Raw genomic sequence first — 13720 nt, 5'->3', positions numbered from 1 at the left:
AATTCCTGTTCTCTATGGGCAGTAAATAAGAGAAGCTCGGAATTGTAAAGTGCTGTAGATTATGTTGTTACTTTATAAATAAAAGTAATAATAAACAGGGAAGCCTATTATCTAACTGATTAACATTATAATGTGATAATGGCTTTCTCTACCATAAATAGACCATAGACGTAGGCAATCCCATGGTCTACTTACTTTGTAAAAGGACAGCACAAAACTCATTTTATTTTTCTACAGATTAAAAAGCATTTGTGCTTGGACTAGATATGCCTGTCAGCAGAGCCTATATAGATGGTATTTCTAGCATTCAGATGGTGAACCTGGCAGTTTAAGTGGACCCATCATCCTTACTGACTTACACCAGGATCTCTAAAATAATGCTCATTTACTAACATTGCATTTACATGCAAATATTGCTCTAAATCAGAGCAATCAGACACATGTCTCCATTGTTTAAATGCAACACTAACAATTGACCCCTACAGAGTAAGGATTGGCCAATAGTGCACATGTAGTATTAAAGAGAAGTAGCCAATTAGACCTTTACTTTCATTATGTGAGCTGCCCATTGTTTGTCATTGGCCTAAATAACCCCATGTGTATCCATGTGTATAGTACAATGACAGATCCATCATTACTTTTTCTAAATGTCATTTTTAAATATCATTTGATGTTAATATTTTCACTTATTCTTTTGAAATATTGATACTTTTCAGTGCAAATATATTAGACAGGATAGCAGTGAGGCATGGTATTTGCTCACACCACGAAGCCATACTGTGCTTTGTAAATGACGTAAAATAGTCACCAGTGTCAATTTTTTTATTCTGTTAATCTGCCCTGGTAGCAACAGGCATTTATTTATCTAGAATTGAAACGATTTTCGGTGGCAAAAAATGGGTTTATCCTGGGAACACTGTCTCATCATGGTCCTGGAAATGTGTTTAATTAGTCCATCTCTTTGTTGACCGCTGTGATTAACGCAGGCAGATTCAATTGGCCATGAAAAGCCGAAGGTTATCAACCTCAATGTCTGGCTCATTTTCCCCTCATATCTCTATGGGACGCAAACAGGGCCGGATTAAGGGAATGGAGGCCCTTGGGCTAAGGGGGCCTCCATTCCCCCGTGAGGGCCCCCCCCACCCGTGATCCGAGCTGCCCGCCCCCCCCCCCCCCTCCCGGCACTTACCTTCTTCTCCGGCGCACTGTACACTCTTTACTGAGGAGATCTCTTGAGTCTCACTCTCACGAGATCTCCTCAGTAAGGAGACTACAGTTCGCCGGGGAAGGACCGCAGTGAAAGTGCTCAGCAGCACTGATCGCGCCGGGGGCGCTCCCGCCCCCGACCGATCAATAATGCTGCTGAGCACTTTCAAGGGCCCCCTGGATGCCATAGGCCCCTGGGCTGTAGCCCAGTTAGCCCTATGGTTAATCCGGCCCTGGACGCAAAGGAGATTTGAGTAAAAAAGAATCAAGCTCATGGAATCAAAATGTATTTATTCAGTAAGTTTTACCACTGACCAACACAAAATGAATGTCCAAAAACAAACAACTCTATTTTTTCATTAAGTAAAGTCTCTAAATAGATAAAAATTTATTACATAAGTATTCATCCCCTTGATTTAATATTTGGTAGAATTACATTTACCTAGCTGTGAGTCTGTGTGTGTAAGTCCCTATCAGCTTTGCACATCTTGACACTGACAATTTTTGACCATTCTTCTTTGCAATATAGCTCAAGTTCTATTAGGTTGTATGGGGATCATTAGTGAATAGCAGTTTTAAAATCATTCCACAGGTTCTCAATGGGACTGCAGATAAGACTTCAGCCACCCTAATGTGTTTCTTGCTTTTCAAGTTCAGTCTTGGTCTCATCAGACCATATGATCATCCTGCACTCAGTAAGTGGGTGCTTTCGGGCAAACTGTAGCCAAGATTTCATGAGAGCATACTTCAACATAAAGTGCAGATTTGTGAAGTGCCTGGGCTGTTGTTGACTGATAGTCTGTTAGAGTTGCTATAGACCTGTTAGTGACCTCCCTAAGAGACCACTAAGAGGTCTATGGAAATGAGCATCACTTCCCGCAGGGATAGTCAGTTTTAGACAGTTGTGTCGTATTATTGTATATCCATTTTTTATGAAGGACATTAAGTGCTCCAGGGGATTTAAAAATTCTGAAATCTTCGTATATACTTCCCTGATTGGTGTTTTTTTTTATAATCTTGTCTTGGATTTGCTTTAAAAATACTTTGTTTTTCACGATTAAGCTCTTGTTTGGAAATGCACTAACCAACGGTGGGATCTCTCACAGACAGGTACATTTATTTTTAAATCACTTGAAAACTATTTAACTTGTACAGAGGTGGACTCCAATCAATTATGTGACCTTTGATGACAACTGACTGCACAGAGGTTGATATGGGTGTATTCTAAGCAAAATGGGTGAATACTGATATAAATCAATTATTGTCTTTTTTTTATTTGTAATAAATTAGGAAAAAGCTTTAGAGTTTTTATTTATTTGACATTGCCGAGCATTTTGGTAAAATTTCCAAAATAAATCAATTTTGCTTCCATGATGCAGTAAAATAAAATGTGAAAATCTTTCAAAAAGTGTGTGAATACTTTTTAAAACCCATGTAAACCACTCCTGCTTTTACCAAAGGGTTAGTTGTTCAAAGGGATTTTGTGCCTTTACACATATCCTTTTCTTCTCTAAGTGATCGTGAAAATGTAATATGTCAAGTCACCCAATGTCCATGCATGTAAGAAATGTATGCGGTGTACCTTGGGGAGATTCACTGGGGCCAAATGGTAAACCGGTTCAGGGAAGTGATTTATGTGTGAAGCAAAGTACAGGAGCATAGTGTGATTATGTGATTAGGATGTTTCCGTCTTCCCATATCTGCTAACCTGCTCGCAGAGGCTGACATGGTAAATGACCATGGCTATGTTTGCTGCAAGACATGTCATTCATTTCAGATGTAACATTACATTAAAATCAGCCATATAAATTGCACAGCCAGTGCAAGTTAACCCACAGTACACTGTATTATACACTGTAGTCTTTATACCCTTTTGTGTGCTGGGTGCTGTTTTTATCTATACCACGTTCTCCAACTTCTTGGTTTAATTATAGAATGTCACATATTAAAACAAATTACCTTACATACCCGGAAGCATAGGCCCCTAGGAGTATTTGAATAAGTGACATGAAATGCCATAACAACCCATATTAATTTAAGAGCCAGAACCTTCTGACACACTGAATGGATTTCCTGGCCACCGCTCCATGCTAGGAATACATTATAAGGAAATCGCCATTAAGAGCTGGCTTTGCTTGTGAATTAATGTTTCAGAAAGCCAAGTACAGGCCATGAATTGTGTTTAATAAGCCATTTGTTAAAAGTCCCAGAAATGTGATTTATACAGGCTGCAGAATTGGTTTTCTCGAACTAGATGATTTAGGTTCAGGTGAAATTTACATCATTAATAAACTGATTGAGCAAAGAATGAGCAGTATGCAGCGTATCTGTTAGATTGTAAGCTCAGGGCCATCTTTACTACTCTATTTCATTGTGTGTATGATCCCTTCGATGTACAGTGCTATGTAATGTGTCAGCTTCATAAATAAACGATAATAATATCTGTACTGTAACCCTTACCAGCATATGAGACATTCAACATTTCCATCTGTTTCTTTTACCCAAATTCACATGATCTCTATGTCCCTCTTACCTACCAAATTTCCCTCTCTTTTTGACCTTATATTTGTGGATAAACCTCCCAACTGGCTCCCAAATCTTTCTGTTGGTTCAGAAATATATTACAGTATCAATCCTATACACTTGTACATGTCGCAGTGGTATGTGATGCCTGTAATGGTTAAATCATAGATTTCATTCAAGAGTTTGCCAAGGTGCACTGTTATCAGTAGGCTCAGGACTCCTGACAACGTAATGTTATTTGACAAATAGGCACAGTTTGTATTTATTGAAATATGTATGAATTTCTTGTGCAAGTTAACATTTCAGCACTGTGGAACCTGTGGACTCTTTCTTAATAAAATATGGTAATATTAATTTAGATAGAGGATAACCCTTAGAGGTAGATTTATCAAGTCTCTAAAATGGAAAAGTGGAGGTGTTGCCCATAGCAACCAATCAGATTCTAGCTATCATTTCATAGAATGTACTAGATAAATTATAGCGATTGGTTGCTATGGGTAACACCTCCACTCTTCCTTTTTAGAAAGTTTAATAAATCTACACATTAATTCCTATTGGAAATAAACTTTTTATTTTTATTATCTTTTGTCTTTTAATTCAATTTTTTATTTTTATTATCTTTTGTCTTTTAATCATAAGCACTTAATGCAATATGTTGTGTTTTTTGAGTATTTTTCTGTGCTGGATTAAACCCATTTTTCTCAGTTGATATTACTACAGTGAACTGCTAGGCTAGTAGACCAGATAGTATACAGTCAATATCTATGTATTCTTGCTAAATAAACAAAGAGTAGCCTATGTATATGTGTTTAAAGGTTATTTCTTGGTGAACCCAAGCTAAGTGTTCATTATTAAGGATAACTTGGGTGCTTCTGTTAAGATCTATGGCAGATATTTAATACAATGAGTGCAAAACAGAAGGCATCAGTAATTCAAATAAAGAGTCTGATGGGTATGATGGAGAAAGGGAAGCAGCATCAGAGTTCATCTGTTCTGGTCTTGGCTATAGGTGAGTGCTAAGAATCTGTTAAATAGAACAATGGGAAGAACCCCCCAGCAGGAAGGAAACATACTTAGAACACTGGTTATTAAAAATGTACAAATCCTTTTAAACCTGTACCATTACCTAGGAATATATTTTAATAATATGTTCCCTTCCCAAGCTAGAACCCAGCACCTGCTCAAGTGGGCTTTTTGCCAGGGAGGTTCACACTTTTAAAAAATAAATAAATAAATATTTAATTCATACATATCACCTCTATTCTATATTACAGTGATTTTCAAACATTGTTCATTTTGCAGAGGCACATTGATGTCACAGGACTACAATATTCACAAACCTTTTCTTGCACGAAATCCATAATGTTCTTAAAATCCAAGTCATCGTAATAATGTCTCATTCCCACCAGGATGTTTGCATGTGCAAATTTATTCATCTGTTAAGATATATAATGGAGTATTAATAGCTATTCATTAGGCAAACATTACTTAACAGATATACAGACATGCAATAATTCTAAATTAAAAGCGGCATTAAATAAAGCCTATAGTGGGAATTAAAACAAAAAAAAAATATCACATGCACATAATGCATTACTTTTGTAAATAACCAAAAATGTATGTTGATATATATATATAAAATTGTTCACTATAGAAACAATCATTTTATATATATATATATATATATATATATATATATATATATATATATATATTGTATATTTCTCTATTTGGCATGATAACACACTTCCTTCCTTGGGATGGAGCTTCATAACCACCCACAGCATTGAGCTGTATGGACGGTGAGGTTATATCTTAGGGACACCTCATTGGACATGATCTGCACATATCCACAGATATAACACATTAATTATACATCCCCAGCTGACAATACATCCCCAGGGACACCGTCAACAGCATGAACATGACCATTTTTAGAGTTTGCTACTATTTTATTTCAACATTTTACCCTTATATCGTGCATATATTTTTTAATCATTGCCCTGTAAATCTCCAACATGGTTGTCAACATTTTAAAATAGTTTCCAGGGACATTTTGAGGTTCTCTGAGGAGTGCAGTGTTGGATGGGATAGCAAATGGAAGAGAAACACAACAAAACAAAAATGAAATAAACAACAACCCAGGTATCCTCAGGTGCTGGTGTCAGTGCTTTTACTTATTCTCTAGTCAAGCTAAAAAGAAGAGTGATGTTCCAGTGCAGTGCTCCTGTTATTGTTGTTGTTATCCATGGGTGATTCCTAGTTAAAGTTACCTGGTATCCTCTGTATACCTGACGCTCTGCTGTTTGTAGAAAGTGGTGCAATGTGAAATCTTACATAAAAGTAAACCATACGCGTTTCACAACTAAACTGCAGGTTCGTAGGTGGATAAATGAATGGGGTTTGGGCAAAGGTAAGCCTTTTCTTTTCATACCTTTACAATTTCTGCTTGCTTTTCACAGGTATCAGTCTGGAACCAACATCACATTTCACTTCCAGTTTAAAAATAAATAAATATAAAGGGGCCATTTGTGGGCTGTTCTGGCTTTGTTATTTTTATGGTTGGTGGTGATGGACCACAATACTTTGCTTATGAGTCAGTGCATCTACAAAAGCCAAGGGTTTTCTTCAAACTATTATGGCTGTTCCCTGAAGGGGTTAAAGTGGGCAAAGCAGGCTAGCTGGGTACTCCCATGGAATGACACAGTGGGAGTTCACTTAGCATGCCACATTATAAATTCCCTGGTTGGCTGGTAATCTTTCTCTGTTTGCTGGATGAGATGCACGCCCTTCCAACCCTGGTGATTGATAGTTTTATATTGTGTGCTTTGGGGTGCCAACACCTTTCTTATGTGAGGGTCGGGCATAAGTTGTCTGCCCATGTAGGTCTGATGAGGTGCTTTTGATGTGTGCTTTGGGTGCCAACACTCGTCGAAAGGGCTGATTGGGTTTGGGGACCTTGTGTTTTAAGGGTAGCATTGGGTTCAAACAACTGATAGTCAAGGATGATTTTTGGCTTATTACTCTTGTGGTGGTATATTGTGATGGTGCTTTGGGTCCCAACACCGGGTGGTGGGAATGGTGTGTATTGTCAGCCATAAAGCATTAGCAGTTTATGTCTGTCTCTCTTCAAAGAGTCAGGCATTGGTCTCAGATACAGGCACTGCCCTCGTCCCTCATTTGCATTTTGGGGCTTGGGTACACAAGATGGATCAATGATTAATATCCAGGATCTAAATACTCAGTCCAGTCTTTGCTCTGGGGAGCTAAGGACACAAGTAACTAGTGTAGCTGCTGGTGTAAGGCTGTTGGGTTCTTCATAAGCTCTAACACAGGGAAGCAGTAGCTCAGATGGCATGACTTACCAGGAGGTGGCCTGGTAAGAATGTATATAGTTACTGCATCAATTAAAACACTTAGATAGTTTATCTCTCCGTATAGGCTTGTGTTATTCTGCATCAATACCATCATCATATATGACTATGTCTTTACTTATGCTATCAGTGGTGAAGCTCCGGCCCATGTGGAACCCTACAAGCAGGTTCATACTTGTGGATAACTGTTTCCAAGGGAAGACATGTATGTATACAGAGATCCATGTATACATGTATGTATACAGAGATCCTATCACGCATCTCACTGGTTCAGTTCTGATCCTTGTATACATGGGTTTCCAATGGTTACTCCTATCTGTTGAACAACCTGCCTTTCCTCTATCCTCAGATGCTATCTTGCCAAGTATTCTGCACATACACAAACCTGGGAACCTTTAAAAACCTCTGCCCCACGGTGATAGCAGGATCACCAGCCAGTACCCTTTATAAGGGTCCTCCTCCTTCCTCTGGTGTCAGATCATCAGATGTCTCTACCTGATAGTAAGCATCTCCTCTAACTCCCGTCTGTGCTCATACTTACCTTTGTTCCTGTCTTCGCGAGTTAGGCCGTTCATTCATCGGCTGCAGCTTCACTCATCCTCGGTCCTGTTCCAGAGTTATAACACCTGTGTGGACCTCAGTACTTCTGCTCACCACAGTGCATCACAGCTATACCTGTTCAGCACCTGTCCTGTTCCTGAATTTCTACACTAGTGTATACCTCAGTTCTTCTGAGTCCAACAGCTCATCGCTTCACAGTACTACCTGCTCAGCCTATTATCAAGATTCGTGGTAAACTGCTGATCATCGCACAGCATCCGTTCTGTTCTGGAAATACCTGAGGCTACATATCATTCTGCCGTACAGTTACTTTGTGGTTCTCTGTATTATCTGCTCTGCGCCCCCTAGAGGTCCGCGACCTGCAGTTGAGAGCAGCTAAGAACATATTCTCTTACGGGAATCCCTGGTGAATACCTCTCCTCCGTTAGACTCCGCACCTCTCTCGGGGTAGCTGTAACTCAAACAGAGATCAAGACCATTCCAACTATCTGGCTTTTGTGACAGATCCATGGCTTGGACCAGAGGAAGAGGTTTACAGTTCTCTATGGACCATGATCTGTCAATAACAGAGCCAGTGGTAGCTCGGATGAGTATGAATATGAAGAGCACTGCTAACAAAAGTACTGATAAACTAATTAATCAAATCAGTGCATAAATCACAATATTACCAAAATTAGACACCAACTCTCACAAGATCCACCCATGTTACCACAACCCATTTTCAACCAGATACACCTCCTTTATCATCCAAATATATGGACTGTTCCATGAAAACTCTAGACTGTTCTATGAAAAATAAGAACTGCTGGAAAATATGTCAACACAAATTCTTTCATAACTTAAAACAGTTTTTTTAAAATAAATAAATAAAATCCGTTTTATGAGCCTATTTATTGAAAAGCGGCAGTAACAATGATTTTCTATTGCTGTTTATCACGATGATATAGATATCTAAACAATAAAATAGTTTAAAAATAGATTACATTTTTTTTTAAAATATATTTTAAAACGAATGACAATTGAAATGATGCGTATTCAAAAATAATAATATTTTAATAATAAATAAATAATATTTAATAATAATAAATATTTTTATTTTGCTATCTCCATTCTGAGATGGCGATAACAGAACAAGGATTGCAGCGATAATAGTATCGGCGCTATCCTTGTTAAAAATTCTTTGCTTGAGGTAACTCCTTAATAGAAAAAAAACTAACACCAGCAAAAACACCCCTTTTGCCGGCCATAAGTCTTTTCACCCTTTGATACATAGACCAGTTGGTGCTATATAAGAGGATACATTTACGCTTTCTTTCTGTGTTCCTCACTGATGAGTAAACAGTTTTAATTAGTAGAATGGAATCCTGACATCAAACAAAACAGAACAAAATAATAACATCTAAAATAAACAAAGCTTTTAAAAACATTTGCAGTAAAGTGTTAACATAGTTAATGGAATTAATCTCTCCTTCAAATTCAATGATGTATTTACAAAGAGCAGTGTACAGTCTCATTAAACACATTCCTTTTATAAAGATATCATTGTCATTGAAAAAGAGGTATAAACGCTGCAAAGTCTGTTAACTAAAAGATAACACTGATAATGGTTGATTAGCATACTGTATATCCTCCCTAATGTGACTATAATAGTTATTATTTCTCAAGAAATTTCTTAAGTGTCAAATTTCTATATGGCTTTAATTCATATGCTAATCTCTGGTATTGAGCGATACAGCATTCAAGAAGAGATGATTGCTCCCCTTGGCACTGAACACTGGCAGATATAAACCCATTGGGGCTTATTTAAAGTAAGGAGTCAGCTACTGGATGCAACATTTACATAGAAAAAACATTCTGTGTTGCAATGGAGGGAAATTTAAACTGCACAACCTGATTTAGCGTTGTGAGCAGTTTGTGGCCTAGTGGTTAGCACTTCTGCCTCACAGCACTGGGGTCATGAATTCAATTCCCGACCATGGCCTTAACTGTGTGGAGTTTGTATGTTCTTCTTGTGTTTGCATGGATTTCCACTGGGTGCTCCAGTTTCCTACCACACTCCAGAAACATTCTAATAGGTTAATTGGCTGATATCAAAATTCACCCTAGTCTGTGTGTGTGTTAGGGAATTTAGACTGTAAGCTCCAATGGGGGAGGGACTGATGTGAGTGAGTTCTCTGTACAGCGCTGCGGAATTAGTGGCGCTATATAAATAATAAATGGTGATGATGATGATGATGATGATGCTCAACTCTAAAATGCACTGTAAAAAAAGCTGGCCAGCATGTGTGTGCACCATGCAATAGCAGGCAGTATTCACCCTGCATGTAAAAAAAAAAGTTTGCATATGCGCCTTTGGCAGTGAACATGGTTTACTTGACTGCAACTTCTGCACCCGGGCAAAAATAGGATCACCAGAATTGTGAGGTTCATTTTATACTTTCATGTGTTTGTGCTGTTAGTTCAGGACATACTTGCGGCAGAGACATCCTTGCTCCTTACTTCTGTATTAAATGCAGAACTATACAGTGTCTCACATATGGCAAATACATGGCTCATTACATTTTCATGGTTTGCTTAAAGTTCAGTCACCTATTCACAGTGGAGGCAGCCATTTTGCGTTCTGTTTTAATATCCATGCAGAATATCAAGCAGGTAGGTGCTTGTGACATCATAGAGTGTCGCATATGAATTAAAGAAGTCACTGTACCTAATGATGGACACACAATGTAGGCCCTGAGTCTGCTTTAAATGCAACTGTGTAGTTGCAACTGGGCAGCACGATGACTTAGTGGTTAACACTGCTGCCTCACAGCACTGGGGTCATGATCTCGATTCCTGATCATGTGTGGAGTTTGTATGCTCTCTCCGTGTTTGCGTGGGTTCCTCCAGTTGTTCCGGTTTCCTCCCACACGCCAAAAACATACTAGTAGGTTAATTGGCTGCTATTGAATTGTCCTTAGTTTCTCTTGGTCTATGTCTGTGTATGTTAGGGAATGTAGACTGTAAGCTCCAATGGGGCAGGGACTGATGTAAGTGAGTTCTCTGTACAGCGCTGTGGAATTAGTGGCGCTATATAAATAAATAAATGACGATGATGCAGTTGTGTAATGCTTATACAAACTGTTGAGATCAATAGCCTGCATCATCCTTAGTATAACTGTTGATTCACACTATTGATTTCCAGATTGCGTAGTGTTCAGTGCGTTACAGAGCTAAATGCATCTTGCTTATTTAATCTATAGGCAGCATGTTGACCTACATGCATTCACTCAATATCACACTTTACTTGAAAGTGAAAAAAATAAGCTGTTTGCTGTAATGATAGATAATTGAGCTAATGTATAAAAACATTTCCTCATAGCAGTTTGCTGTAAACCATTTTAACTTTTTATTTTGTTATCCGTACTTTGAAAGACCAATATAAAGCTGAATATACATCTGTACGTCAGTAAATCAATAGATTGTTTATATTTCTGTGAAGCAGTAAGAGAGCTGTCAACTAAATGATACATAAAACATTACCTGTTTAGTTTGGCATTTTTTTAAGTTTTAGTTTTTCCAGCACAGCAATCCAAACCATGGGTTGATAAATCAATAACAAAGAGATTTTGAACATATGGAGTGTGAATGGTAACATAACAAACCTATACGGTCTACCCAACATTAGCAATTTTACTAGCAGCTTCAAGCAAGAAAACTAGTGGATTGATAATGACAGCCCAGTGGTTAGCGCTTCTGCCTCATAGCGTTGGAGTCATGAGTTCACTATGTGTGTGCAACGTGCAAGAGCAGGCGGAATTGGATGTTTGTATGTTCTCCCCGTGCCCGCGTGGGCTCTCTCCGGGTGCACCAGTTTCTTCCCACACTCCAAACACAACCTTGTAGGTTAATTTGCTGCTTACAAAATTAACCCTAGTTTGTATGTGTGTATGTTAGATAATTTAGGGGCAATGAATGAGAATGACAAATATTCTCTAGAAAGCACTGTGGAATTGGTAGTGCTATATTAATAAATGATGGTAATGATATTCCTCAGATTCTTGGAATATTTGCCCCGGGAGCAAGATATTAAAGCAGGCGGACGCACAGTCTTTGTAGAAGAAGACCATTCTCTCCATGCAGCTAATGACTATACTCAGTATATGTTTATAGCAAGACTACTCTATGAGGAATTTCCAAAATTGCTCTGCATCACGCAGCTGGACAATAAGAGTGGCTTAGGGATCTGCTTGTTATCCCAAATGCAAAGGCCGACACTCTATGAAAATGTTACAATCAATACCTAAAAACAAACAATGTCCACTTGTGCAAAGTCTCTTCGATAAAGTTGCTCTTGTCCCACCTTGATTTCTCCATTGTTATATCATGCAAACAAAGGAAGATAGGAACGCCAATAGTGTTATAACATTTAAAACAATTTATTTTAACAGGATAAAAATAAATTACATTTGGTAAGTCATGTAGAGCATATAAGCGGTTTCTTGACAATCCCTAATTCTAGAGCCTCTCGCTTCGGTCAGGGATAAGATGAACGCTCCCCTCTAGCAGCTCGTCAGCGGCCTCTCACCGCTCGATGCCTCTGTGACTTCCGGGTTGTTGTTGCCAAGTAGCCGTCCGCAATCCTCATTGGTACTATGCGTTTCGTTGCACTGACTTCATCAGGGGATGTCCAATCATCGATCCCGCATGGGTATGAAATGAGATAGATGACTCCCATGGAGTCGCATATAAGGTGGTCTTTAATCTGATACACATCTCTTGTTGTTCTAGACTTAAATTGAATTGTGGGTTTTGTGCTAGTAATTTTCGTTGACTTACAAGCTTTGCACTTTGTGCAATGAAAAAAAAACCTTTTGTCTTCCATGCTTCCATAAGCCAGTTCCCTGTTGTTCCTGTTTTACTGGCAAATGGGTATTAACCATTTTTTGTTTTAAATTAGGGGCCTTCCTGAAAATGATTATAGGATTCTTCGGGAGGATTTGTGAAAGAGCTTCATCCTTATGTAGGAGGTGCCAGTGTTTCCCCACAATCTTTTTGATCTCCCCCGCCGATTCCGAGTATTGTGTAATAAAGGGGATGCAAAGTTTTCCTTTTTTATATCCTTTTTCATAAAAATGGGACTTCAAAATCTCCCCCTGTTTTCTGTAGTCATGAATATCTGAACAATTTATTCTTACACGAGTGAACTGCCCTAGGGGGATGTTGTCTAACCAATTGGGATAGTGATGACTGGTAGTGGATATGAAGCTATTGCAATCTATTGGCTTAAAGTGCGTCTGCCTCAATCTTGCCATTTCGAATAAAAATTTCCAGATCCAAAAAAATTACTCTTTCTTTACTCACATTGGTGACAAACTCCAGATTTTTGCTTGGGGTATTCATATTTCAAATTAATTGGGAGAGGAAATCTTCACTTCCCTTCCAAATGAATATGACATCATCAATAAAATGCCTTCAGAGGACCAAGTTTGCAACCAATCCATGATTAGACCATATATCCTCCTCCTCCCATCTGCTCATAAATGGGTTCGCATAGCCTGGTGCAAACTTGGTCCCCATTGCTGTACCTCTTGTACAATAATGTATATCCTCAAACCAGAAGTTGTTATGTGTAAGGATTAATTAAATGCTTTTGGTAATAAAATCCACCTGTTCTGTGTGGTAATTCTCTTATTTTTATCAAAAATATCTAACACTATTCACACCAGTATGGTCGATGCAGGTATACAGTGCAAGTACATCACTAGTGACTAATATATAATGATTCTCCCATGTCACCTGATTTAATAAATTCAATATTTGTGTTGTATCTCTAAGATACGATGGTTGTTTTTTGACCAAATCCTGCAAATATGTGTTGACATACTGTGATAAAGGTGAAGTTAATGAGTCGATTCCTGAGATGATAGGTCGGCCAGGTGGTTTGTGTAAATCCTTGTGAATCTTGGGAAGTAAAACACTGGTAGACGTGGATGTTCTATTTTTAAAAATTAATATTCTTTCTCAGTCGATATTCCACAATCCAATCCATCTCGCAAGTGAACAAATAGCTCTTG

General features: G+C 38.4%; 1 protein-coding gene across 2 annotated transcripts in view; it reads right to left on the bottom strand.

Annotated features, from left to right (window-relative positions):
• Window positions 1-13720, bottom strand: part of LOC142151619 (tetraspanin-15-like) — a 162218-nt gene that overhangs the window by 42525 nt on the left and 105973 nt on the right. For both annotated transcript variants that reach the window (XM_075207448.1, XM_075207447.1), the window contains one exon: window positions 5070-5165. In XM_075207448.1, the coding sequence (XP_075063549.1) occupies window positions 5070-5165 (96 nt within the window). The remainder of the gene's footprint in view (window positions 1-5069; window positions 5166-13720) is intronic.

This window comes from Mixophyes fleayi, chromosome 4 (assembly GCF_038048845.1).
Source record: "Mixophyes fleayi isolate aMixFle1 chromosome 4, aMixFle1.hap1, whole genome shotgun sequence".
In the NCBI taxonomy this organism is placed as follows: Eukaryota; Metazoa; Chordata; class Amphibia; order Anura; family Limnodynastidae; genus Mixophyes; species Mixophyes fleayi.
Note: the sequence above shows the minus strand (reverse complement) of the source record. Positions and strands in the feature narration are given on the sequence as shown.